At 44.3% G+C, this 27,340-nt stretch overlaps 1 protein-coding gene across 1 annotated transcript in view; it reads right to left on the reverse strand.

Moving 5' to 3' along the window:
• Slc22a23 (solute carrier family 22 member 23) overlaps window positions 1-27,340 on the reverse strand; it is a 179,131-nt gene that overhangs the window by 116,076 nt on the left and 35,715 nt on the right. The window contains exons 2-3 of the mRNA XM_026407108.2: window positions 21,766-21,869; window positions 15,896-16,050 (exon numbers count right to left, since the gene is read on the reverse strand). Of these exons, the coding sequence (XP_026262893.1) occupies window positions 15,896-16,050; window positions 21,766-21,869 (259 nt within the window). The remainder of the gene's footprint in view (window positions 1-15,895; window positions 16,051-21,765; window positions 21,870-27,340) is intronic.

Here is a 27,340-nt window from a genome sequence, read left to right on the forward strand (position 1 = left end):
GTGGGTACTCTTATCAAGATCACTTCCATGGAGCAGTGGGAGAAGATGCCTGAGTGGACTGGGGGAAGGATGGAGTGAGGCACTGGAGGTGATGCAGGGAGCTCAGGTTTGGGGGCAGTTTTGCTGTTAAAGGGGAGAAATGAGGGCTGGGGATGTGGCTCAAGCGGTAGCGCACTCGCCTGGCATGCGTGCGGCCCGGGTTCGATCCTCAGCACCACATACCAACAAAGATGTTGTGTCCGCCGAGAACTAAAAAATAAATATTAAAAAAAAAATTCTCTCTCTCTCTCTCTCTCCTCTCTCTCTCTCTCTTTAAAAAAAGGGGGTGGGGGAGAAATGAAGCTACTGTCTGCAATCCCATTTGCTGCCTATAGTGGTCCTATCCAGCATGGGAGTCACTAGATGCATGTGATTGCTTCCATTTAAATGAACAAAAATGAGTTTAAACAACAAATGCAGTCCCTCCATCACTCCAGCCACATCTCAGGTGCTCCACAGCCACCTGTGCCCATGGTTAGAGGACTAGACACCACAGGGAGAGTGAATTTCCCCTCTGCAGCAAGTGTTCTTGGACAGCTCTGGCCTCAAAGCTCCCCTAAGAAATCATGTATTAGCCAGGTGCAATCTCAGAGGCTCGGAGGCTGAAGCAGGAGAATCATGAGTTCAAAGCCATCCTCAGCAACTTAGAGAGGCTCTAAATAACTTAGTGAGACCCTGTTTCTTAAAAACAAACAAACAAACAAACAAACAAACAAACAAAAGAGTGGGATGTGGCTCAGTGGTTAAGTGCCCCTGGGTTCAATCCCTGGTACCAAAAAAAAAAAAAAAAAAAAAAAAATCATGTATTATTTTGGTTTGCTTTGCCTCCTTAGACTATGTAAGAGAGAGAATGGGAGAAAAAGTAAAAGGCTGTGTTTACCTGTTTGGTTCATGCTATGGTTTGGATATGGTTTGTGACCACCAACACTCATGTTGAGGTTTGATTCCCAATGTAGCAGTATTGGGAGGTGAGGCCTTTGGGGGTGAGTAGGTCATGGGCTTAACACTCATGAATGGACGGATGCAGTCTTGAAGAAGCTGTCCCTCTCACAGAACTAAAGTAGTTAGCAGGAAAACAGGCAGTTGTAAAGCAAGCCTGCCACCCCTCCCCATCACTCTCTGGCAAGTGACTCTCTCTATTCGGCTTCTCTGTCATAAGGCCCCTACCAGAGACTGAGCAGATGCTGACACCATTCTCCTGGAATTCTAGAATCATGAGCCCGGACAAACCTCATTTCTTTATAAATTATCCATTCTCCATTCTTCAAGTTTTCTATTTGCTTCAGTAACTTAGAAGTGTAACTACTGTTGGTCTCATGGCTTTGTCCAAATACTTCAGGCTCGTGTTTATGAACTAGGATGATAACTTCCAACACTTGAAGAGATCAGAAATCTGCAATTTTTGAGAAGGTAACCAGGGGAAGGTATTTATTTATTTGGGGTCCTAGGAATTGAACCCAGGACCTCATGCCTGCTAGGAAAGTGCTCTACCCCCAAGCTATATCCCCAGCCCCACGATTTGCAGGTTTGTGATTGTTCTTACCTTCATTCAACCTTTTATAAAAGGGGATAGAAATAAGCCTCTCAGCCACTGGGAGGTAGCTCTCCCTCTCCCTCTACGCTCTTCTCTCCTGGGGCTGCAGATCACACCAAAGCAGCTGCGACGGAATGGAAAAGCCAACTGTGCAAACATTCACTTCCCCAGTCACAAGGTGGAAAGGAAAAATGCCAAAGAAGAGAGCTTGGGAAAACAGCCAAAGAGCAATGGCTCCCTGAAGAGAACATGGAATAAGACCCTACAGCGACGGCAGGAAGGAAATGGGAAATCAGAGAAGACCACTGGGCTTGGGGGCAATGACTACAAAGGAAAAGAGGGGTGTGAAGGCTGCAGCATGCATGGCCTGGGAGGGGCACTCTGTCGTTCAGTAAACCCTTTGAAGAACAGGATTCGGGCATCCGAGAGCAGCCTAAATACCCTCCCCTAACTCCACATTCACATGAAAGTTCTCACTATCGTTCCCACCTGTGGCTGGTGGGTGCCATCTGGGTAGGAATCAAGAAGCCTACAGGATACGTGGGGAAAACTGAACAAGGATTCCCAAGAAGAGCTTCTTTTCAGAAACAAAACTGCCAAGAGGATAATGTTGGTGGTAAATGTCAAGCTGGATGAAGAGTTCTCTTATTTAGCTTTTTCTAGAAATGCCTTGTGCATCAGGGGGACTATCAGACTAAACTCCTTAAGGTGCACGAACCGGTTCCCTTTCATGGCAGCCCACGGGACAAAAGGGGATGAACTCAGAATTATCTCCCAAACACAGGACAGAACACAGTCTTAGCACATTATCTTCTCCCTCATGAAGCTGGTGATGGTTCTCTACCATCTGTAAAGACCCAACACGTTACGTACGGCATCCACGTCCCTCTAGGCCTGGGGTCCTTCTCTGTCCCATCTGTGCACATCCCCCCATGGTCACTCCTGTATTCCCTGTGAGTGATGAGGCTGGACAGCCACAGGGGAAGCCACACCATGAAGGGGCCAAGGGAGCAGTCAAAAAGAGTGGGTCCCTGGGGTAAGTCTGGGCTCGGGGACACTGGTCCCTGAAGAGGGATGGGAGGTCTGCAGCCACTCACAGGTGTGTTTTTGACAGTCTGTGGTTCTTAAATTTCATGCTGTCATGTGAGTGAAAATCTTGGTCTATGTTAACATAGCCATGATGGAGACTCTGGATGAGCTGTGGACATAATGACCATGAATGTGGACGTAAGATTTCAGAGACCACTCACATTTATATCTGCATTGACGCTCACCAAAGGCCAATGTCAGCATGACTGACAGCAAAAAAATGCAGGTTTAACAGGGGGGTGGATAAAGTCACAGGAGAACGGAGCCCTCGAGTGCGCACGACGGCACAGGCACCATCAACACCACCGAGCCCAGATGTCAGGCTGAGGACCTGAGACCATCTGTCTCTGTAAAGGCCACTTCATTAGCAGGGAGACAAACAGGAAACAGGCCGTAACGAATGTTTCTAGTCTCTGTTACAGCCATAAGTGGACTAAATGCCTATTTAATTAATACTTTAATAAATGTCACAAATCTAACTTTATCTCAAGAGATGGAGACAGGTTAGCAGAGCCATTAAATGACATCCCATTACAGTAAATAACTGAGGCTCACTCAGGAGTGGGGAAATACATGACATTTGAGAATTCTGCGCTGCCAAAACCTTAAAATCATTAATGTCATTTTAGATTTAAAAAAAAATTATGTGAAAAGGCATCAGGTAAACTCCCATTATTCAAATCAAAATGCCAAAATAGATTAAATAAAAAATTGACTCTAAAGCTAGGCTCTTCTGCTACTAAACCCAACAAGGGTGAATAGGTAATTCAGTTTCAGGAAAAGACCATCATCCATCACATGAAAGCCCTATATTTGAACTGTATTGTTTTTTTTTTTTTATTGGTTGTTCAAAACATTACAAAGCTCTTGACATATCATATTTCATACATTAGATTCAAGTGGGTTATGTATTGGTTTTGAAATTGTGTGTTGTTAATATTTTGGTTTTATAGCTATTTGGAAGTTGCAAGAACTAATATAAATTCCTTAGGAGATGTTTGCACACATTTCAATAATATTGTAACAACGTATTTTAACTAAAAGAGAGAGCTGTTAGAAGTGACACAGCAGTGACACACACAGGCACTGGAGCCACGGAGACTTGGGTTTGAACCCTGGCTCCTCTACCTCTTTGTGTGTGGCCATGGGTAAACTTCGTTTTCCATTTGCAAACTGGGGATAATAACTGTGCTCATATCATAGGCTTATTGAGTGGGTTAAGTACCTATAGCACTCAGTGGTGCCAAGGTACAGGGGACTGATTCAGTAAACGTTAGCTTTTGCTTAATGGCTTCACTAGCAAATTAAACAAGGTCCAGGGATTAGAGGTATCCGTTTCCTTATCTGTAAAACAAGGCAATTAATAGGATGCATTTTACTTGGTTAATAAGAAATTTAAGTGTATCTATATGTGTCAGTATATACGTGCATATAACTTAGCATAGCACCTAAACTTAGAAAATGCTTAATAAGTAGCTATTGTTATCAAATCCCAATCATCATGATAGTCTCAGTTCCTCCTTAATAGCAAAACAGTGTTCATCTGTTCAGCACCCCGCCATGGCCTGCTATCCACAGGTTGGAGGGCACAGAAAGGGAGGTCTCCACCCAGATTCTTCTCAGCTCCTATACACCTAACCCCAACATGTCAGGACTTGTAGATGATTCTTTCTAAAAAGAGGTAGAGGAGTGATGTGATCCTGCTTCATGCACTGAGACCAATTAAACTGTGAGAAAAGGACCAAGGATGGAGGGCCATGGCTCTCTGGCAAGCACTTCCTGTTCAATAAGGATAGTTACACGTCCCCACTCGAATACAAAGAAGCCAATACCATTTACCAAAGAGAACAAGGTACCATTTATCCCACATTTTACTCCATTTCAGGAGGCCTTGTTTGCCCTGGAAGCCCCCCAGAGCTTGAGGGTCAGGGCCTCTCAAATAAAGATAGCAATGCCAGTTTTACAAATCAAATTGATGTCAGGGAAAAACCAGAAATCCCAAGTCACACTGGAACTGTAGCAAAAAATTCTCTCAATATTATGTAAAACAGATATGAATGGGGAACTGAGCTAGAGCGAGACAGCACTTAATTCCTCCCCTCCCCCCATGCTGACAACCTAACTTTGGTTTGGAGGAAGATCTGAGTCCTTTCCCAGAACTGACAAAGAGCAAATATCAAGCAAGGCATGCTTTCAAAAGGCAGAGGTTAGAAGGGACACAAGCATCAACTTGGCTTTTGAACGGGAGCAGGTTGGACACAAAGCACCCCATTCTACAAGAACCATCGAAGACCCTACAGTAGCAACACCTCTACTATGAGAGAATCATATTTTCAGTTCTCCGTATTCCATGCTGGAAGTTCAAAGGGCCCGTGAGCTACCCTTCTCAACTGGGCCAATGATCCGTCTTGCACACCTGACCTTCTGCTCTGTCATGTGACGATGTGACCCAGGGAGCATTAGCCTTAGCTGCAACCCTTTCTTCCCCTCTCAGACTCCCGAGGGTTGGTTTCTATGGAGGTAGAGGTCACGGCTTTAAAACTGCCTGGAGACCCCAACTCTGACTTCTCCATTAAATCACAGAAAGGCCTGGATGCTGGGCCTGGGGCTCATTTGGCCCCCAGTATTTGCTAGGTCTGATATGTTCTTAGACCAGCAAGTGGAGGGTGGTTTCCAAATAGCTTTTCCCCAGAAGAGTCACTTGAAAACATGAAAAAATTGAAACTTTTCCCATTCAGAGAAAGGCCCCTCATCTAGCAGCTCTTCAACACATTTTTGGGAGCAGACAATCTGAAATCAACAACATTGCAAATAGGGCCCACCATCGTCCTCTCAAGAAGACAGTCAAAGGGCACTTAATGCCAGAGTACAGCAAACATATAGGACCAGGCCAACAACTGCCTTCCAGATAAGGAGCAAGTTCCATGAATTCACACTGAAAAACAGAGAAGGACTGGGGATGAAGCTCAGTGGTTTGCCTCCCATGTGTAAGGCCCTAGGTTTAATCCCCAGCACTGCAAAAAGACTAAAATAAAAACACAGAGAAAATGTACATAAGCATTTTTTCTAATACCCAGGGAAAGGGAAAGGAGAACTTTATGAATATATCTAAGCCTTGAAAATGGCCACCAGTATTCTATTTCCTTAATACTTGTCTTAGCAATTAACAGAGCATTTGTGAGAGACGGACACTTAGGTGATCTGATAGAAGAGTCAGGGTCCCCTGGAATGATTCGTCCAGGAGAATTTTTTTTTCTAGAGTTTATTATCCTTTCCAATATCTGAAGTGGTTAGGACTTTTAAAGTGCAGTGTGTAGAGCTCTGAATGGATGCTCTAAGGGAGGTCATTTATTAAGCAGGCCACTGGAGAACAATTATGAGGTAGAGCCTCACTCCCCTGCCCCGCCACCTAGCCAGCACCGATATTTTCCTCTGACTCTGAGCTAGCAACTCAGTCCAAAGTTTCCTTTCCACTGACATTCCCAAGCTTTCTGTGAGCCCCCAAATCCCTCCAAGGCCCGAGCAAAGAAAAAGGTTGATTATCTCAGTGCAGGATTCTTGCTCTCTGCAGAGTGGCATCCATTCAGCCCATCACATCCCTATGAGTGCACAAACACGGAAACATTCACCAATGTTTCTCTGGAACTTCATAGCTTATGGATGTCAATTGACTCATCCTCTCAACCCTCAGCAAAGTCTTTCAGAGATTTAAAAAAAAAAACTGACTAAAAGCAGTGAAGAGAAACTCGTTCAAGATCACAACTGGTGAGTGTTGTGGCTTGGATCACAATCCAATGTAGACTCTACCCCAGCTCTTCCTCAGCCACTAACATGATCATGCACACCCATGTGCACTTGGGTGTGCAATGAAGAGAAAGAAGGCATCACGGGGAGCAGACAACCATCTCTGACTTGACTCAGTGAAATGTGTGAATTCCTCCCCATTAAGGCATAGGGATATGATGCTTCAGACAACTCATTATTAAGTTGCCTTTCAATCCATGTTTTCAACCCAGTACAAATGAACATCTGCCCATCTCAAAAAAAAAAAATCATTTTCTTACACCACGATGAAGATGCATCACTGAATTGTGTACACTTAAAAATGGAAGAAATGGCAAATTTTATGTTCTATATATTTTGTAACAGAAAAATAACTTCTTTTTTAAAATACTTGATACAAGGACAAGACAATACTCCTCTGGGACGTATGTGAATTAAAACCTATACTGGAAATAATTTGTATTGTACATATCATGGCACTGAATCAATGTGACCTTTGCCACAGTTGCCTCTGATAATCATTGCTACATCCAAAGGACATTTTTCAGAGTCTTACATCATTTGACAACACATTGACCCCTTCCTTGGCCCCCAGTTCCCAACCTATTCTGACATGCCACTGACCACTCAAGCCATTCCTTCCTGTCTTGCTCAACTGGTTTTTCAACCTCCACCTTTTTTTAATCTCATGCTATAAGGCCCTGGGGTGATCTTAGTTATTCTGGTAGCCTTAAGTGGCTACCTTTACTCTGAAGATCCACAGACTTTGCTCCTGAACTTCTGAATAGCAAATCACCTGCTAAAGCAATACCCACAGATCCCCTGAAGACACCACCAACTTGCCATGCCTGAAACAGAAGTCATCATTCTCTCCCCTCTGCAACCCCCACAGAGGAAAGGGAGTGGCCAGTAGCTTCAACCGGTAGATGCTCGAATCAGAATACCTGGGCTGAATCTCGTGCTTCACATCCATTCAGGGACCTAAGTGGGCCACCTGGTCATTCTGCCCTTTCTCTGCTCTTCAGTCCCCTAGGCAGTGGACTCTCTCTCCTTAGATTCTCTCCTTGCCCAGGGTCCTGCCCTTCCTTCAGGCTCTTCCCCTTCCTCACCTAGATACAGCACTAGCTGCCCAGCTCCTGGCCTGGCTTCTTCCTCGGCCTATTGACCACTGTGGCCTGAGTGAACCCACTAAAGCATGCCTCCAAAGGTTTTCCTTTCTTGCTTGGGATCCTTCAGTGGCCTGACACTGTTGTCAGGAAGCACACTGTTGTGTGTTTTTCCATTGTCCAGGCTTTGCTATGCTTGACTCCGCACAAGCCCTCATCACCCACAGTACCCAGAATGCACTAGGCTCAGCCAAATTCTAGTGACCCTCAGTTCCCAGAATTCACTGGGCTTCAGCTAAAATCTAGTGATCCACAGTACCCAGAACACCAAACTCTAGCCAAACTCTAATGACCTGCAGCGTCCAGAATACACTAGGCTCCTCCAGCCTCTAAGAACCTACTGGGAATAACAAACACAAAACTCATGGCTCAGGGGTCTCTTCTGATTCCCTCAGTCCAATCAGAGCCTATCCGTGGATCTCTACTCACTGAACTGAGTCCCAGAAGACAGGAAGACATGTCTGCCTCTGCATCTTTAGCATATGATAGTGCCCAGCATTTATTATGCAATCAAGTGACAAGCTGTGGTTCTCTTGGTACCTGGTAGGATCTCAAATGTTTGCCAAGCAAGCCAGGAGAGATAGCACTCATCTGCAATCCCAGCAACTTGGGAGACTGAGGGAGGAAGGTCTCGAGTTTAAGGCCAGCCTCAACAACTTAGTGAGACCCTGTCTCAAACAACAACAAAAAAGGCTGGGGATGTATCTCAGTAGTAGAGTACCCCTGGGTTCAATACCCAGTGCTGGGAAAAAAAAAAAAAGTTTGCCAAGTGTTGTGGTTTGGATATGACGTGTCCCCCAAAAGCTCCTGTGTTAAGGCAGGAATGTTCAGAGGTGAAATGATCGAATTGTGAGAAGCGTAAACTCATCAGCCCGCCCTAGTTTGAATGGACTGACTACATGGTAAATGTAGGCACATGGGGTATGGCTGGAGGGGCTAGGTCACGGGGGACATTCCCTGGGAGGGTGCATCTTCTCTGTGGCCCCTTCTCCTCTCCCTCTGTTTCCAGAATGCCATGAAGGAGCAGCTTCCCTCCACTATGCCCTTCTGCCGTGATGTTCTGCCTCACCTTGGATCCAGAACAAAAGATTCTGCCGCCCATGGACTCAAGTGCTGAACCCATGAGCCAAAATAAACTTTCCCTCCTCCAAGTTGTTTTGGTCAGATATTTTGGTCACGGCCATGTTCAGCTGACTAACACACCGAGTAAATGAGGGCGAGAGAAAGTGCTCTGCTGTTTCCACGTGGGTCACCAAAAAACAAAACGGATACAATCTGAAGCAGAGCTCATCGGGCATGATGCACTCATTGCTTGCTGCTCGACGCCAGGTAAGTCACATTTCTCTGCGTGCTCTCAGGCAAGATCATGTCTCTTCACAAACAGTGGGTCTTCCCACCCAGGACCTTTGGATGTTTTTAAGGGGTCTCGTGCTCTTCACTTGCTTGCAAGGTGATTGATTCATTTCGTCTTTCTCATTCTTCTTTCAAGGATGAGAAAACAAAACACCATCAGTCCAAGATTGAATGAATACCTGAAATTCCTGGATTCCCTCTTCTAGCCATCCCAGCTTTTAGTTTTGCATCCCATCCTGTCTTTCCAGATGGGAAAAAGAAAATCCCAGAGGGGATAATAGGATTCCTGGAATATATCTGCAAACTCAACAGGCAAATATTTGGTAAGAGAGAAGAAAGGAGTTGGGGTCAGTGAGGGCAAGGCTAATGACTTGAGGGCAGGGTCTAGAACCTGGGGAAAGGAAAGTTGTTAACCATTAATCCTACCCTATCTCTGCATCTCTTCCCAGGTGGCCTTTGTATCTACCTGATGCAGTGTCACACAGAGAGCAAGAAAAAAAGTCCACCAAAGCTAGTTTTTAGTGTGGAATTGAGGAAGGCACAAGTGCGGGACCATGCACCCCTAGTTTCATCTCTACGTGAAATTTCAACATGGAAGGGGGCTGATGGTTGAACTTAGGATGCTAAAGCCATGGGATTCTAAACTGGGGTACAGGGGGGCCCAGTCATTTCTCATTTGTTTTTGTTTCCCACCTTTCTTCTCCATGAGTTATTCTAGGAAGGGTCCCCATGTTTCCCATGGAACGTGGTTTGAAAACCCATCCACTGATTCCAGAGAGGGAGATGAGAGCTCAGAGAGATCAAGGCATCTGTCATGGTCCCAGCCAGTCAATGGTGGGAAATCAGATCTGCTGATTTCCATATCTTTCTACTTCCCAGTTTAGTATAGTGGACAGTTTTGTTTCAAACCAAAGCACATGCACCAGTAAGATTTCAGTCTGGGAAAAAACCTAGACCATAAGGTATGTGCAATTTAAAAACATCCTCCTCTATGTGGGGACGGCATCCAAATATTCTTAATTTAAAAATATCCAGCTACCTGTATCTGCTGTTTATTTCCCCCCTCTGATTTTGAGACAGACCTATCTTTACCCAATTCAAAACACCCAAAGAAATAAGCACTTTGATGTCTTTCTATCCATTTAGGCAACATATGCATGTTTTCTTGCCCTAACTTCTGGGAAGAAGACTAGGTAGGCATGTGAGTCTCAGTGATGCCGTTGGCCACTCTTCTTTCTCAGCTCTTATCTTTCCATTTTGAACATGCAGGTGAGACAATAGATCCTTACATTCCCTATAGGTATACACAGATACTTGCATTCTTTTTCAGAGAAAATCTACAAAAAGTCAGATTTTAGATAACATGTAAGTAGGGACAGAAAGACAGGTCTGAATAACTTTAATTTGCAGGATTAGTAAACTTTGAGAAAATTGAGTCCTCTGTGACATGTGTGGCCCCTGCTCCACTGTCACTCGATAGCCATCACAGCATCCCAACTCCCAAGGGACTGGAACTCCATCACCAGGTGCTTCTACTCTCACTCACCAGCCCCTGCAGACGCCAGCAGCTCTGTGTGCTCAGAGATGGGATTAGAAGGGAGACAGGGTGGTAGAGGGAAAGCCAGCCATTCCTTTTTTTTTTTTTTTTTTTTGCTTATAAATTGGCTCCTTTGCTTTTCTCAACTTGCCTGCGGGGTTTGTAATGGGTTTCCAGTGACAGAAACAAGAAATGAAGAGAGACTGATCTGTTCTGATTTCCCAGTCATGCCCCCTTTGAACCTGGGTCAAACCAAAATTCTTTTGAAGAAAGAGAGAAAGAGAGAAAGAGATAAAGAAAGAAGAAAGAAAGAAAGAAAGAAAGAAAGAAAGAAAGAAAGAAAGAAAGAAAGAGGGAGGGAGGGAGGGAGGGAGGGAGGAGGAAAATGGCTTCTCAGAGGCCATTCTTTAATAGAGCTGGTCCCACCAGGTGAACAGGGTCTCACCCACAGGGTTTCTGTGATGGGGAAGGGCAGGCGGGGGAGAGAGAGACAGACCCACCAAGCACCTTCCTGAATGTCATGCAAACATTTGCTCCCAGGAAGGAAGAAGTGAGCCACATGGTGGCCAGAGCCACGCCTGCCGATGGCACAGTCTCCATTCTTTTTGTCCCCTACAGGGACAACTCGCTCTATGGAGCCCTTTGGCTCAGTCCACTAAAAAAATATATCTTACAGCTTAACCCTCCTGTTGATGAAAATAGGTCCCCAAATTTTAGGCAGTTTACACAAGGCCATATAATAAGAAAACACAAGTTTTGGGACTTCAGAAAAACAGAAGTATAAAAATATATAGGTGAGTAAGCAGAAAAAAGCCACCTCACATCAGCACATCAGAAATTATTCAACCACTTCAATTGAGAGTCTAAAACCCATCATGTCATGTGAGAAGGAGAACACCACCTGACCCAGAGCAAACTCAAGATTTTTTCTGAGTCTATTTACCAGCCAAGTCAAGACTTGGCTTCTAATTTGCAAAGTAATCAGTAACTTAGTCATCTGAGAAATTTTGAGTCACTTCCTGATTATGGGTAAAATTTACCCAATTATTTATGCTGTGTAAGTTGGAAGGAGTGTTATTACAATGAGAACATCTCTGAGAGGAATTTTCAGGAAAATTTTTCATTGCTTTTAGACCAGAAAAGAAAAAAAAAAAGTTTCATTTATTTGCCCACACTAAGTAAGTTCTCTCTGCTAGCAAAAAGGCATTGTTCATTATTTCAAGTTGGGAAAATAATATGGGCTGGGGGTACAGCTCAGTGATAAAGTGATTGCCTAGAATTCCTGAAGCCTGGGTTCCATCCCTGCCATCAAATAAATAAATGAAATGATATATTTCTCTCTTACAAAACATCATATCATTGACTTCTTTTGTTGTTGGTGGTGGTGGGGTTTTTTTTTTTGGGGGGGGGAGGAGGACGGACGGACATTATCTTCCTATGTTGCCCAAACTGACCTCAAACTCCTGGGCTAAACGCATCTTCTTGCCTCAGTCTCCTAGGTAGCTGGAGCTACAAGTTCACACTACCATGACCAGATGCTTCTTTTGAAGAAAGATACATCTTGGATAACGCTGTGTCCCTTTGCCTGTGATATTATAGAATCCTGGATGGGAAAGGGATTCATAGCCCGGTCCACCATGACTGCTTAAATTCAGAAGTGACCATCTCTTTAGTTTTTGACAAGACTTTATTTTCATAAACAAGTGGAAATGTGATCTACTTACTCCTTTTTCTTGGTCTGTGTTCCTTGTTGGCTAAATCAAGTGTGTGTGTGTGTGTGTCCAGAGGTAAAGATAAAATTATAAAATTAAATCATTAAGCCACTGATGTAGCCCCAGTGTATTTAATTATTTAGCGTCTCACAATGGTCTCAGAGATATGCAGGCAGGAACCTCTCCTGTGGCCCTGCATAAACTCACTTGGCATGGCCCAGTCTCTGTTGCTACTGCCAATGTACACTTTGCTTCTGTGTAAAGACTTCCGGAGAAGATGCCAACAGTCTCTATTTTATGTCCCAATTACACAACTACTTCTCACTTTGGCAACTTGAAGAAAACAAAAGTTTAAAGAGTAGAATATTTAACCACAATGTACCTAACAAATAAATCCAAAGCCGGGGTGGTGGGGGGGGGGGAACAAAGAAAAAAACTCTTGGGCAGTCTTGCAAATAAAGCAGAAAACATTCACAAGTCAGCAGCATTTCCCAAAATGACACGTCCAACCTTCCTCGTAAGCTGCACAAGAAATCACAACAGCAAGAATAGTTACTTCCCTATTTACATGGCAAAGCATGTGCAAGATTGAAAAAAGAAGGATGTGCAGATCTGTGATGAGAAGGGTCAGGCAAAGGCACTGAGTTAAAAACCTGGTTAAAAGGGGAGAAAACTTAGAATCATTAAAAATGTAAGTTCCAAACAATCAACGCCCCAAAGTTTTAAACTTTTCTTTAGAGTTAGGAACTCCTTTACCCCTGTGACCCAACTTATTAATAAATTTCCCTAAAGCAAAACAAATTCTCAAGTTTCACCTAAGCATGCCTAAAAACACCAACAAGCATATGAATTGGAAATTTGTAGTCACCCTGCCCTGTTGACTAGGAGCATCTTTCTGAATTTCCCGTCTCCAGCCTGTGGGTTCTCCAAACTCTCATGATTCAAAAAGATGGGCTACCCCAGCCCAGCCACCACCCCCATTTCCTACCCTTGCCAAGTATGGGTCTTCTGCCATCTCCCAAACAAATCCCCCTAATTTTCATTGTTGACTATCCTCTCCTTGAGCTCCAAGTCACAGCCTTTTGCTTTATTTCAATTGTGCTATTCCAGATGCTTTCTTAACTCTGACAGTGGGCCACCGGTTGATACTTGGACATTTTTATGACAATGGCATTTATCATCGTGTTGGAATGTTAGACCCACATCTTAAGAAAACACAACCATTATTTTCTATACCATATTTTACTGGCAAACCATTGTAAAAGTGCTTACACAAATACATGTGATAAAATAACACAAATGATGGAGATAGGAAAATGGGACAATGGAAACATAAAGTAAGAAGTCCAGATGAAACTAGGAAGGGAGGTCAGAACTTCGAGCCGGTATCATCAGGCCCACACATGAATCCATTACATCAGTGGTTGAAAAGTTCTGGCCCACTGGACAAATCTAGCTGGCCATCTGCTTCAAAAACAAAGTTTTATTGGAACACAACCACCCCTATTCATTTACATATTCTTTATAGCTGCTTTTATGCTACAGTGGCAGAACTGAGTAGCTGCAACTGAGACCAAATGGCCCATGAAACCTGAAATATTTATTTGCTGGCCCTTTACAGGAAAAAATGTGCCAATGTCCAGGTTATATGAATCTTTGTCTAGGAGAGAAAAGCTAAGCAATTCCCTAGGATGAGCACACTCTTTGTATAGTTCTGAAGTAGAAGAGAACTTTCTACTATAGAGCCTATTTAATCTAATAAAAAGTCTTTAGCATCATTTTTTTTTTTACAGCAAGATAAATATAGCAACAGGTTTCACAGGGCCCACGGCACAATGATGTCATAGTCGGTAAAGAGGTTCTATGTAAATCTGAAACACATGAGGTTCAGGTTAAAATCTTGCCTGGTCTGGTGTTAATTCAGGGATAGTCTCTTGAGATGGCAAAGGCCAGTCACATGTGCAGCCCTTCCCTGGCCCTGGTTGACATGGCTAATGGATCCAGGGGTTCTCTTCTGCTGAGCCCTTCCTCAGAAGTCTCCCTGTTCTCTGGCAGCCTTAAGCCATCCTTCGCACTTGGCATGCAAGATAAAACCAATATGCCATCTTTGCTGTAAAGCAATTTTTCCTGAACACTGTTGGCTTGGGGGTGGTGAGGCTGGGGTTATACTGTCTGCTAAGTCCCCAAAGCACAGATATTCTGTTTTTTCAAAGTACAGAACTATACCCTTCAATGAGAGTCCACAGAGAGAGACTGGACTGCCATCCTCCCTCCACAATCATTCTGACAAGGATGGCTGCCCAGAGAGAAGATGCCATCAGACAGACAGAGAGCAGGGCCAGGAGACTCCCCAGGAAAAGAGCTGTGAGCTGTTGTGCTGCACAGACCCACAGGGACCAGGGCCACAGAGAACATCACAGGCACTTTTTCTGGAGGCCTTCAAGCCCAACACCCACAGAACAGCCAGACACCTAGATCCGCTGACCTTGTCACACATACATTTTGAAAGAGTTCTCCGAGCCATGAGGGCTCCAAAATAAACATAAACAAACTGGAAAAGATGATCCCCAAGAAACTACGATTCAGTAAAATGTTGGAAGAGGATGCCACAAACACCAATCATGGATTCAGAAAAATATACCTGTAGCTTTTTTTCTCCACCCCTTCTTTCCTTGTAGCTAAAAAGCTAGGTCATGAATTGATTATATTTCTGGTGGAACAAAAATTTTGTTATATAAAGAAGTCTTTTATTAGGAATGTTTAAGAGAATTCAAATATTCTTATTGTATCGTGATGGAAACTGCTACCAAATCTATACCTGACTCCTACTCATATTGTCAAGGGGAGAGAGGAAGACAAAACATGTCATAAACTATCCTACAGTCTTCCCCAAAGATCCTTCCACTCAGTGACTAAAAAGCATGAAATATCCACCATGCTTGAAATGTTCCTTCTCTTTATTGGCATGTGGTTGTCTTCTAGAAAGTCGACAACGAATAAGTGAAACATAATCACGTTTGACAGCAGAGGTAATGCAGCCAACAAACATGACAGAATAATGAAGTAAAACTTTCTTAATCCCCTTTTTAAAAAAGCAGATGCTACCAAATCTTGCCATTTATTCTTCTAACACTTAGAGATCAATTCCAGACCACTTAAAGTCACCTCTGGGCATGTGAGAATATAGAAAATTTGCACTCCATATGGCCTTAGAGGGGAAAAAGAAGAAGAAAAACAAAAACTCAAAGAGTCAATGCAAATGCTAAGTCCAAACCCTATAGTAAAAGAAATCTAGTATGCTCTTTCAGAACCAAGTACAGGGATACCCAAGTATGCACTGGATTTGGAAGTGCACAGAAAATATCAATGCAGAAAATTCCAGAGGAAAGCAAAAGCCACTCCATAACAGCTACGGGCTGATGCCCACTGCTCCAGGCCACTGTGCAACCTTCTGTGTCCTATGATGGGCACTGAGCCCAAGCTGGAGGTAAGGATTAAGTAAATGCTGGACAGTATCATCTAAAAAAAAAAAAAAAAAAACCTCTTTCACAATCATCAAGGCCTCTAAAGTTTGTACTTCTAAAGAATTGCCAACCCAAACAACCTGCATGCACGATATCTTTCCCAGGCAATGATACTTCTGTTAATTCTTGTAACAGTCGCCGTGAAGGTTTCTACTTACGTAGTGCATACAAGGTGAGAATTATTCCAGCCAGGCAAAATCCTTCGAAGAACCTGAGTGTGCTGAACATTGTCACATTCACTGACAGTGCCACAGTCAGTCCAAAGATCAGAATGAAGATGATGGAGAACAGCAGCACAGGCCGCCGGCCGACCCTGTGTGGGGAGAGGGGGGAAAGGAGTCGCTGTTAAACGGGATGGCGACCCTCCTGAAACCCAGTGCCCAGCAGGTGCTCAGTATATGCTGAATGAGTACTGGACTAAAGTCTTCATGCTGTCTAGACCCACTTTACTAGATCGTGGACTCCTAGGGACAGAAAGGCCTTCTGGGGACATTTAGCCCAACCCCCTGATCCTGGGCGAAGGGAGCACACATCAAATAGCTACTGGGAAAGAGGATTGAGACATGAACCCAATTCCTGTTGCCGAGTCTATTTCTGAGTATAAACAGGGATGATTCAAAGCAGGAGGAACAAAATCAATAATAACTCCCCAAACATAAACCTGGACACACCCAGCATGAAACGTCTTGAGAAATCTCTGACCTTTGGAACTGGCCAGAAAGTCAACATGGGTACGGAGTAAAGGCTTTAGTTATCTTCTCCAGGTTGTTAACTAAGCCAGGTGCCCGATCCTACACACAGCCTGCAGAGCCCGGGCCAGGGCAACTGCCAATCTGTTTCGGCTACATGACAAGAAGGTAAGTTTCAAGAGATCACACACTAAGTCAAGATGGCTTGAACTTAAATAACCAGCGTGGTCCTGACAGTGAGCTCCCCCAATTAGCCCCCTGGAAGGGCAGAAGTTACAGTAAATGTATGGATCACGGGGGCCGGCCAGTGCAGGATTGGTGACGTGGGGGCGATGTGCTTTGGGGTGAGGATGAGAGGGAGGATGGAGGTTCCCCTTGGGATTTGGAACTCACTAGTTCTCCATGTCCCCAAGATAACCTTCCATCTTCATTAATTCAATCAGAAATAAACTGCAGCACTAAGTTCACCAAATGAGTTAATATGTAACACGACCGGCTTGGATCAGAAGGAGAGCTCACCGATGAAGGAGGGGGCAAACAAATTCAGGTCCAGTACCCTAAACACCACGCAGCTTAGCTGAACAACTATCCTGGGCATGTTTATGTCAAGGCATCTATGTACAAATAAAATGCCTGAAAAAGGTAAATACAGAGGAACAGAGGTGGAGAGGTGGCTGCCCAGCGGTGGGGACGAGACTGGAAAGTGGATGTTTATGAGCACGTTTCCACCATCCTTGGAAGGGAAGTAGAACTGCGTTAAACTCAGCATAACTCTGCAAATATGCAAAAACTCATTTATTTGTACTCTTTCCATGGGTATTTAAATTATCTCTCAATAAAGCCCTTGAAAAAAATAAAAAGAAGACACTCAGTAAGGAATGCCCTAAGAAGGAGATAGATATAATCTTAAGAAAATATGGGGGCAGAAACAACAGGGAAGCATGTCCTTCAGAACTTTCTAAGGTTCTAACCATCTCCATCCGTCACTTGGGGTTTTGTTAAATGAGGCCAAGGCTATCAGCTCAATGTTGTTGTACATCAGTGGTCTTGTCTAGAGATATTAGACCTTACTTCCCTTGACCAGTGGGGTCGTCATGACTGGGAAAGACCTTACCAGATGATTTTATTCATTTTCCATTCATGAACAAAAATAAATTTAAAATATGGCTTGTTTTCCTAAAATGAAGAAAAACAAACAAAAATCTAAAACCCGGTTTTATTTCTCTTTACCTATCTCATCTGTAAAATGGGGCTAAGCATCCTTTTGCAGTTATTGAGATGGTCAGTGAAGGGAGATGATGGACATGACCAGAATGCCTGAACTACCAAGAAGCTAGTTCAATGTTTCTGCTCTCATTCTTCCTGCAGGCTACGTCCCGGACACTCGCCAAACATGGCTTGACTGGTTCTGACATGTTTTAGAAAAGATGATTGATTTTTTTTTTAATCTTCAGAAACCATTCTAAGTACCTCCTAAAGGATTGCTAAAATCAGTAAGTGAAACTTATCATTAGGGACCGTGGAGCATATAACATCTTTGAAATTAGAGCACCCTGGTTGTGAATCATGGCTCACACCACTTTTGAACTATCTGACCTTAGAAAAGGCCAAGCGTGCCTGCTGAGCTTCTGTTCCCTTTTGCAAGAAGCAGTAAAATACCTACCTAACAGGGTTGCTGAGGGGTGTGGAAACACTCAGGAGACGTAGCAAGTGTTCAATACATGCCAGTTACAAGCCTTGGAGTTCTAATATGAGCTGGCTCCCTAGGGCAGAATCCCTTAGAGATGACTGATAAAATCATATTCCTCAGTCTGTAACACAGAGGACTTTTTCACTTAGGATCTGTGGTTGGCAGAAAAAATGGCCTTGAACAATGTCTGTGTCCTGCTGGGCACAATGTGTAATCCCAGAGGCTTGGGAGGCCGAGACAGGAGGATGATGAGTTCAAAGCCAGCCTCAGCAAAAGCGAGTTGCTAAGCAACTCAGTGAGACCCTATCGAGTGCCCCTGAGTTCAATCCCTGGTACCTTCCCCCTCACCCCCCAAAAAGATGTCTGCATCCTAATCCTCAGAACTACTATTCAGGGCAAAAGGGATTCTGGAGTGATTAAGGTTAAGGAGGACCTTGAGGTGTGGTGGGTTTGACCTATTATAAGACCATCTTCCCCGGCTACAGGGAACCTGAGAGAAGGCAGCATGAGGTCTTGACTTGCCATCTCTGGCTCTGAAGAAATGGACAGAATCTACAGAATGTGTCTGGTTCCTAGAGAGCCAGAAACAGCAGGAACATGTCTGTCTCTGAGCTTCTAGGGAAGAGCACTGCTTTGCACACCCTTGTTGGACTTGTGACCTACAGAAGATGATTGCTTTGTGCTGTCGAAGCCACCAAGAATGTAGTCATTTGTAACAGTAGTTGTGGGAAACCATATGGGGTCTCCATAGGAAATAGACATGGAAGTAATGGGAGGAGATTGTAAAGGGATTATTTATAAAAGAGGGAGCAAACTGGGAGAGAAACTAGGAGGGATAGTGCTCAACCTTGTAGCTCTTAGCAGGAGGGAGCTTGGGGACAGACAGCCATGGGTGGCAGAGAGGCGCGGTTCGGAGGGCCCCTGACAGGAGGCAGCAGTCCTTCCAGCCCTGCGGAGACCAATGCCTGACCTCAAGCTCCTCTCCACTGAGGCTCTGCAGCTTGTATTCCCCACTGGCCAACAGGAGTCCAAGGGCAAAGGGTGCAGCCCATGAACTATAATTACACATGCAGGACAGCCTGTAACAGAGCAATCAAGGGCAGGGAGGTGGCCCAACCCCTGGCCTGCATCTCTCCTGCATCTGCACTAACACACCACCTAACCATTCCTATCACACACCCCAGACAAAACCCAGGTCTCAAGCATGACTTTTTAAAGAAAGCAGTGTACATTTAAATTTCCTGTATGTTGACTGCATCTTAGAAAGCTTGCTTCTGACTTGATCCACTTCCCCCTGCAGCCATGAAACTGGGCCCCCAACTGTGAGGTCTGGAGTTCCCTTAACAGGGTTTATTTCCCTTTAAGCAAGGCTCAAGCAGGAGTAAAATGCCAAAAAAAAAAAAAAAAAAAAAAAAAAAAAGTGTGCATGGGTGTTGTTGGAAAACACCAAACTTCCAAAGTGAAAGAGAGGCTCATTCAGAATGTTCAAAACACCCCCCAAAGCAGTTGCCTCCGAATCCCCAGAGCACGCCTGCTTGTCTACCCAACCTCGACCTGGGAAAATGACTGTAGAGAAGTGACTACAACATCAGACTTCTAGCTACTCACAGAGGAAGACCCAAGCACCTTGGTCTTTTGTCCCTACATCTGGTGTGTGACCAGGGAGGCCATTTGGCAAGATGTGCAAGAATACGATGTCACAAAAACAGCCTTGAAGCATCTTAGACCTTTGGAGACTAATTCATTTAATAAAAGCCCATATTTACTTTCCTATTAAATCTTTCATTGAATAAGGACACTACAACCTGCATCAAGTCTGCATGTTTTTCCAGAAAGAAGGTGACATGGATTCTACTGATATATATTTCTAATTCATTTCGATGCAGATTTTTGAAAAACAGGATCTTTTAGACTAGTATAGTTCATACTAAAAACCTATGCATTTGGTTAAAAACAAACAAACAAAAAAACCCTATTGCCTATCCTCAAAAGCAAAACAAAACAAACAACAAAAACCCCAAAGGGGCCCCCAGCATACATCCCCTGAGGTCGCTGAAGACTTTTCTATTACCGTCCACAGGGTAGGTGTCCATAGGAAGCATTTACAAGTGATGATTTAGCAGATTCTGGGCACACAGGAAATCACATTATATGTTCGCACAAGGAACTCACAAACAGACACTAGCTTTAGGGAGGAAATTTCCACAGCTTTAAAGTGGCCTCTGAATCCTCTACTGCTGTCTGCTCTGGGCTCCTGGCTTTTGCCTGAGCCAGCTTTCTCAGTTAACCAGGGTAGAAAGGGCATCACAAAGACATACACAGTTTGTTCCCTATTATTCTTGGCCCTTATTATGTCATCAGGCCCAAGATGTGCTGACTCATCAAAAACAACAAAACAAAACAAAAACCAAAATTCCTTTAAAAAGAGTGGAAAGGGAGAGACCGCTCTGCAGCGCCTGTCCTTGAGCCTTACATGGCACAATTGTCTCTCTGTACCACAGAATACCCTTGATAAAAGTGCTGTGGCACACCGGTGGAGAGACACGGGCTCTGGGGTCAGGTGGCCTGGTGTCAAGTCCTGGCTCTCCAGATTAAAGTGGGGTGAACTTGGGGATTTACCTAAACTTCTATGCTTCGACTTTTCAATGATGAAAACAGGTAGTAACAGCTCTTACCCAACAGGGATGCTGGAGGATGGGATTGTTACATGTCTGGGAATGTTTGGCGCTGTGCCCGGTACACAGTAATCAGTGTGAGATGCTAATGACATCATAGTCATTATCATCATTAATAACTCAGCTACCATCTTCCCCTCCTGATCTCTACCGGACAACTTCATCACCTCATCCTGAAACACACACTCTGCTCAAGGCAACCTTACTTCCTCACCCACCCAGATAAAGTGCTTTCACCCTGGCCTCTCTTCACGTTTCCTCCCCTGTCTGCAGCGCCCACCCATCATCCAAATGCTACCATATTCTAAGGCCTTCCTTCCGCATGAAGCCCACAGGGCATCCTGGCCAAGTAAAGAACTGTCTCTAAAGTCTGTATGATGTTTTGAGGTGCTAACCAGAGCTGCCTTACCCTTTCAGTCCATGTGGACGAAGGTCTCTAGTCCCTCCCCTATTTGTTTATTCGGTTCTATTTTTTTTTAAGACAGGGATTCACCATGTTTACTCAGGGAATCCTGGAAATTCCTGGGCTCGAGTGATCCTCTGCCTAGCTTCCTAAGTAGCTGGGACTACAGATGCACACCAGCGAGCCCGGATCCCCTCTAATTTTTAAAGCATTGTGTGCATCTACCCCTCAGTGCAGCCCATAGAGTCCTACACCTGAGGCCTCAAGTTCTTCCTTACTAAACATCGAATGTCAGTAGTAGATGAGGCTGCAGGCTGGTTTTGCTATTTTCTAGCAGTTAGAGAAATTGCATGAATCTAAATTCTCACTTCCAAATGGTTCATTATGTGCACTGACCAATCCTTTTAGTTTAGCATTCCCCAAGGCGGCAGCTTTGGCTCTGGCTCTGGTATCAACACCAGGATAGAAAAAAGACACAGTAACAATATGCTAACAATGACCATTTCTCTTTAGCCAGCAAAGTCGTGCTGTGGCTCCCAAAGGTTCGTGCGGAAGGCACGTTGGTACTCACCAGTCAGCAATGCATCCAGTTATTAGGTAGCCAAAGATTAATCCAACCAGTAAGGAGAACTTAGCGATATGGACCTTCCAGGCATTATCACACACAAGATCCCACTAGAGAGGGGCAAATAAAAAATAATCAGAGAGACACATATACAGACCTAGTTGTACTCAATCATAAGGGCAATACAATAACCCTGCAAGGACCATGGCACTGGTGTCAGAGCCATGTCGCGTCAGTCATTAAAAGTCTCATTAATGTTTTTGAAAATTCAATGAAAAGTGCAATTTAACCATAAAACAAAATGTAGTGTTTTTATCTGGAATGGGTTATCAAACTCTGAAAGGAGTAATTCATGAAATTTTGAGAATATATATTCTTTCTGTTCCAATGGCCACAGGGAACGAAGGGAGAGGGACCAGCTAAGGAGATGGGGTGTCACTGATGACCAGTGCCCATGATGAGCAGCACCCCACCCCAGCAGAGCTACTACAGCCACCCAGGAGATGGGAAGACTTACCAACCCAGGGTACTATAATGACACAAGAGTGACTTTTGCATTTTTACCCCACAACCCTCCCCACACTGTAGCTTTAGAAATAAAGGCAGGAATTAATGGTGAATGTTGAAATATGAACTTTAACTAAACATTCTTGTTTTTTTCTTCTAAATGTTCCTGGTGTTTTTCTTTATTGCTCTATAAAGGTAGCTGCGCTACTTGGAGAGAAAGCCAGTCAAAAAGTAAATATGATAGTTTATTTTGTACAATTTTTATTATTTAATTTGATAAATAAAAATGGTCCTCCAATTCCTCCCCTTTCCGTTTGTAGAATTAAGTGACAAAACAGTGTTTTTTCCTGCCACGTGACATGTGTTCAAGACTACTTCTGGGTCAGAGGGCAGACAGACACGAACCCCCACCCCCTCACCCTGGCTAGCACTCTGGAAACTGCAATGCCCATCCCTGCTATTCTGTGCTGATGTCCACCTTCAGTGGTATGTAGATGTCCTGCTGCTGGGGCAAAAAAGTAGTTAAGCTTCCATTTGGGGGGTCTCCACTCCAGGTAGGTGGAGGCCAAGCAGTGGGGGTGGTAAACTCAGCTGGGAACATGCAACACAGGGGTGGAATTTGTGAATGCCAGCGAGAGGTGTTCTGGAAACAGAGACATGAAGGGCGAGGAAAAGGGCTGTTCCAGGCCTTGGGTGGGGGCTGGAACTTAGCTCTATCTTCTTAAGTGTCTCCCTCCCCCACCACCTTGAGACCCTGAGTGTAATGCAGAGGATCCTTGCAAACTCAGGTCCTGCCCCTGTTTCCCAACTTCTGGAAAGTCTGGTGAGGGCCCTGGAGGATACTGCTGTGGGTCTCAGCTTCAGAGGGATTTGGGGAAAGCTCAGGTCAGCACCAGCAGTGGCAGAGGAAGGCACCTGGCTTAGAGAGAAGGAAGGCACTGCCTGTCACATGGGTCCCACTTCTGCCTGGACTCCTTGGGACTTTGCTGGATGATGCCCCTGACACAGGCTCCAATCACCAGAGACCTGTTCATCCATCTGTTTTCAGGTGATCTGTATTGGGTGGGGGTGCGGGGGGGGGGACTATATATATTGGGGGAAGAAAGGGAATAAAGGAATGTGGGAATGCAGAGCCAGACTGCAGGAGGGTCTGGCTGGCAATGCACAGTTGGGACAGTTGTTGTCAACGTTTGTTCATGTGTATGGGGAGGACAGCCAGGCTGGTGGTGCAGAATCCCATTCAGAATTCAGATAGCAGCTTTAGAGGGCCAGCTTCCTTCTAGGAGGACTCCTGTGGTTCTCTAGATGTGCTCCAGAACCATAAGACCTAAAGCATGTGCATCACCTGGCAACTAGCAAGAAATGCAGATTCTTGGGCTTCGTCTAAGATCCACTGAAGGACAACCTCTGGAGGTAGGCACGGCATTGTGGTCTAAGAACCATGGTGATCCCAAGACACCCAGGCTGACCCTGTCCTGACCTTGAGAACCTCCAGGGGTTCTGTTCTGCCTTTTCCCTGCTATGATAAGACAACCCATGAACTTTGCCATCCCAGGCTTGGTTCTAAACAATCAACTCCCAAGAGCAGGGAGTGTCTTACACTGCGTAAAACACACACGGTAGTTGGCTTTTCCTCTAGACTGCAAGAGCAGAAGTATAAAGCTCCAAGATGTCTAAAGTGGGCTTTTGGAGGCAAGCCTGGAAAAGCAACATTCACGGATATGCTGTTTCTAGAAGAAAATGCATTTTTAATAATAAAGACTTTTTTTTTGGCATGCAACCTACTTCTAACTTCAGGAAGGAAGGATTTGCCTTAAAATGGGAGTTACAGCATTACCATGAACAGCGCGTGTGCATTCTGTTCCCTAGCTTAGTTTACACGGTCTGTGAGGAGAGACGCTTACACACCTGTAACGGTTCATCTCTCAGTCGCATCGTGCCTTGTGTGAACCTCAGCCTGGCACATTCTTGGCAGGAGAGGAGCAAGCCCTGACCCCAAGCTGCTGCGGGTGAGGAATGCACCAGCTGCCGCCTCTATCATTCCCTCTGCTTTTAAACACTTCCCTGTCTCCACCAACACTTCCCATTGATGAGTTTATTTGAGGTTAAACGATGCAAAGGACTACATTCTGCTTATACTAAATGGTTGGGAGGTGAGAGATTTCAATAAAAGCATTCAGGGGAATGGAGAAAATGGCCAATGCTGTTGCCCGTTCAGCCACCTGAACAATTACTACTTTGGGCCTTGGGCAGCCATAACCCAATTTAGTTGCTACCTAATAAGTTGTTCGGTGATCACCTCAATACGACCCCTATCAATTAACAATGCTGGAGTCCAAAAGTAAGACGCCACCGGAAGACTGGCTCATAAGGCCAGTAAGGAAAGCGAGACGGGGTAGAAGTACTGAGTGGCATCACCAATCTCAGCCTATGGGTACCCACCCCCCTTGGAGGGGGCCTGAGAGTCTAGTACAAGGCAGTGACCAGCCACCTGGGTGGTGCCTTAAACCCTCCTCAATTAGATGCAGGAATGGGGAGCATTATCTGAATCAACAAGCAGAGGGACTGGGAGGTCCCAGCAGGTTTACCAAGATAAGGGTTACTCAGGCCTGGGGACCCGCCTAAAAACAACACCCTGGTAATCCTGGAGGCCCACCCTAGAGGCACATTCCATTGGGCTGGGTAGGGCCAAGCTGAAGGACTCCACTGAGCTGCCTCCCTTGTTTAACTTCTACTTCTGATAATGACAAACATGTACCAGGAAAGTAAAATATGTTCCAACAGAGTGCTATCTCTTAAAGAATTCTAAAGAATTTCAGAAGTATGAGGAAACTTTGGGATCACCTGGCTCTCAAATTTGTTCACATTGCCACAGATAAGATGTGACAATTGGTCGTTTAGGAAGCCAAGGCTATGTGAATTTTTAACATTAAAAAAAAAAAATCTGATGAGAATAATGCTTTAAAAAGTTCAAGACCAGAGCTCATTTTTTTTTAATCTCCAACATCACTCTGCTAACCTCTCTTTCTTTCTCCCCACTAAATCAACCAGCAATTTTAGCAGATTCTACCTTTCAAATACACCCGGAACATATCAACAACAGGCATTCACACCTCACCTGAGAGTCCACCCTCCTTCAGGTGTGTGTTCCTGTAACGAGGGCTGCAGGTCTGAAAATAACACTACCAGACCTCCTTACAGTGAAGGTTTCAGGTACGATTTAGGGTCTGCTGGTCAGGTGCACACCCCAGAACAACTCTCAGTGTTTAGCCTACTTCTGATTCCTGGACTGCCTTGAATTAGGAAGAATGTCAAAAGGGGTAAGTGGTACAGACCCAGCAGGGTTTGGGGGGGTCTTGGAGCCAACAGTTCTAGCAGTGGCTAAGGAAGTGTGATTCTGGAGCCAGTGGTTGGGGGCGTGACTCCCAGATTTCCAGGTTCCTAACTGAGACTCCCGGGCAGGCTAGTTCTAGGGCACTGCGCTGGGAATCTTTCCAGAGCCCCAGCTTGCAGCCGCTCTAGCAATGCAGTGAGCACTGTTTCCCTGTATTTGGTCCCCGAGTTCCATCCCGAGCATCAAAAATAAAATAAAATAAAAACATAAATAAATAAATACATAGCTCCTGAAATACTCAAGAGTGGTTTCCTGTTATTTGCAAACTGAACCCCCGTTCCCTGATTAAATTTCCTTGGGATGGTGTTGGCGGGGCAAGATGTGAGCCAGGTTTCCAGCCTCACGCTCCTGAACAATGCAAGAGTCTCCCTGCATTAACTTCAGCCTTCCTCAAATCCATTTCCTTGAGAACAATGAAAGCAACCCTTTAATGAAGCATGTTAACACTTCATCTGCAGATTTAACAAGATCATAAAAGCAGTCACGTCATAGCCCCATTTCATCATCTCAGCTTCAACTTCTTTTTTTTTTTTTTTTTTTTTTTTTTTTTAATATTTATTTATTTTTAGTTCTTGGCGGACACAACACCTTTGTTTGTTTGTGGTGCTGAGGATCGAATCCGGGCCGCACGCATGCCAGGCGAGCGCGCTACCGCTTGAGCCACATCCCCAGCCTCAGCTTCAACTTCTGAGCCACTATTCTCCCATCGGGACACTCCATGGTGATGCCCAAGGGAGCTTTGGGCCAGGACTGAATGGGGAGACAATGATTCTAAAATGTGTGTCTGTGTTTCACACACTGCACGTTGGTTGCTACATACTTTGTTTAAAAAAAAAAAAAAAAGAGGTAAAAAAATTCTAGTAGACTATTTTTGTACCTATGTATTTTAAGGATAGAACACAAGAAATAAAACCTTAAAATAATTGGAGGAAAATAGATTACTTATCTGACTTTGGAGATGGAAATTCTATGGATTAAAAACTAAGGGGGGAAAAAAATAACCTAAAAAAAGTGACTGGTAGATTTTATGATACTTTAACCGATACTACTTTATTATTAATTTTAACTTTTATTTAAAACTTCTAGCCATCAAAAATGCCATAAACCAAGTTATAAATACTTAAATTTGTAAACTATATCCATAGAACATTAACACCCTAAACATTTAATGAGTATTAATTTTTTTTTTTAGGTTTTCTCTCTTAAATATATTTTTTTCTCAATATAGACTAGTACTCCAACTAGAAACGGGTTAAACACCCAGACAATGGACAAAATATAAGAAGCAGAAATGCTTCTAAAAACACCAGGAAATGTTAGATTCTGCTAATGAAAATCAAAGCATAATATTTTGGCTACCAAATTTTTTTTTTTCAAAAAATATCCTCAAGATGCAAGAGATGCCAACCGTAGAAGGAGGGTGAACAGGCACTGCTTTCCTGGAAGGCAATTTGGCAACAGGCAGCACATGTCTTTAAAAACAGGTATCCCAGGGCTGGAGATGTGGCTCAGCGGTAGCGCGCTCGCCTGGCATGCGTGCGGCCCGGGTTCGGTCCTCAGCACCACATACCAACAAAGATGTTGTGTCCGCCGAGAACTGAAAAATGAATATTAAAAAATTCTCTCTCTCTCTCTCTCTCTCTCTCTCTCTCTCTCTCTCTCTCTCTCTCCTCTCTCACT

Source organism: Urocitellus parryii, chromosome 8, assembly GCF_045843805.1.
Source record: "Urocitellus parryii isolate mUroPar1 chromosome 8, mUroPar1.hap1, whole genome shotgun sequence".
Classification (NCBI taxonomy): Eukaryota; Metazoa; Chordata; class Mammalia; order Rodentia; family Sciuridae; genus Urocitellus; species Urocitellus parryii.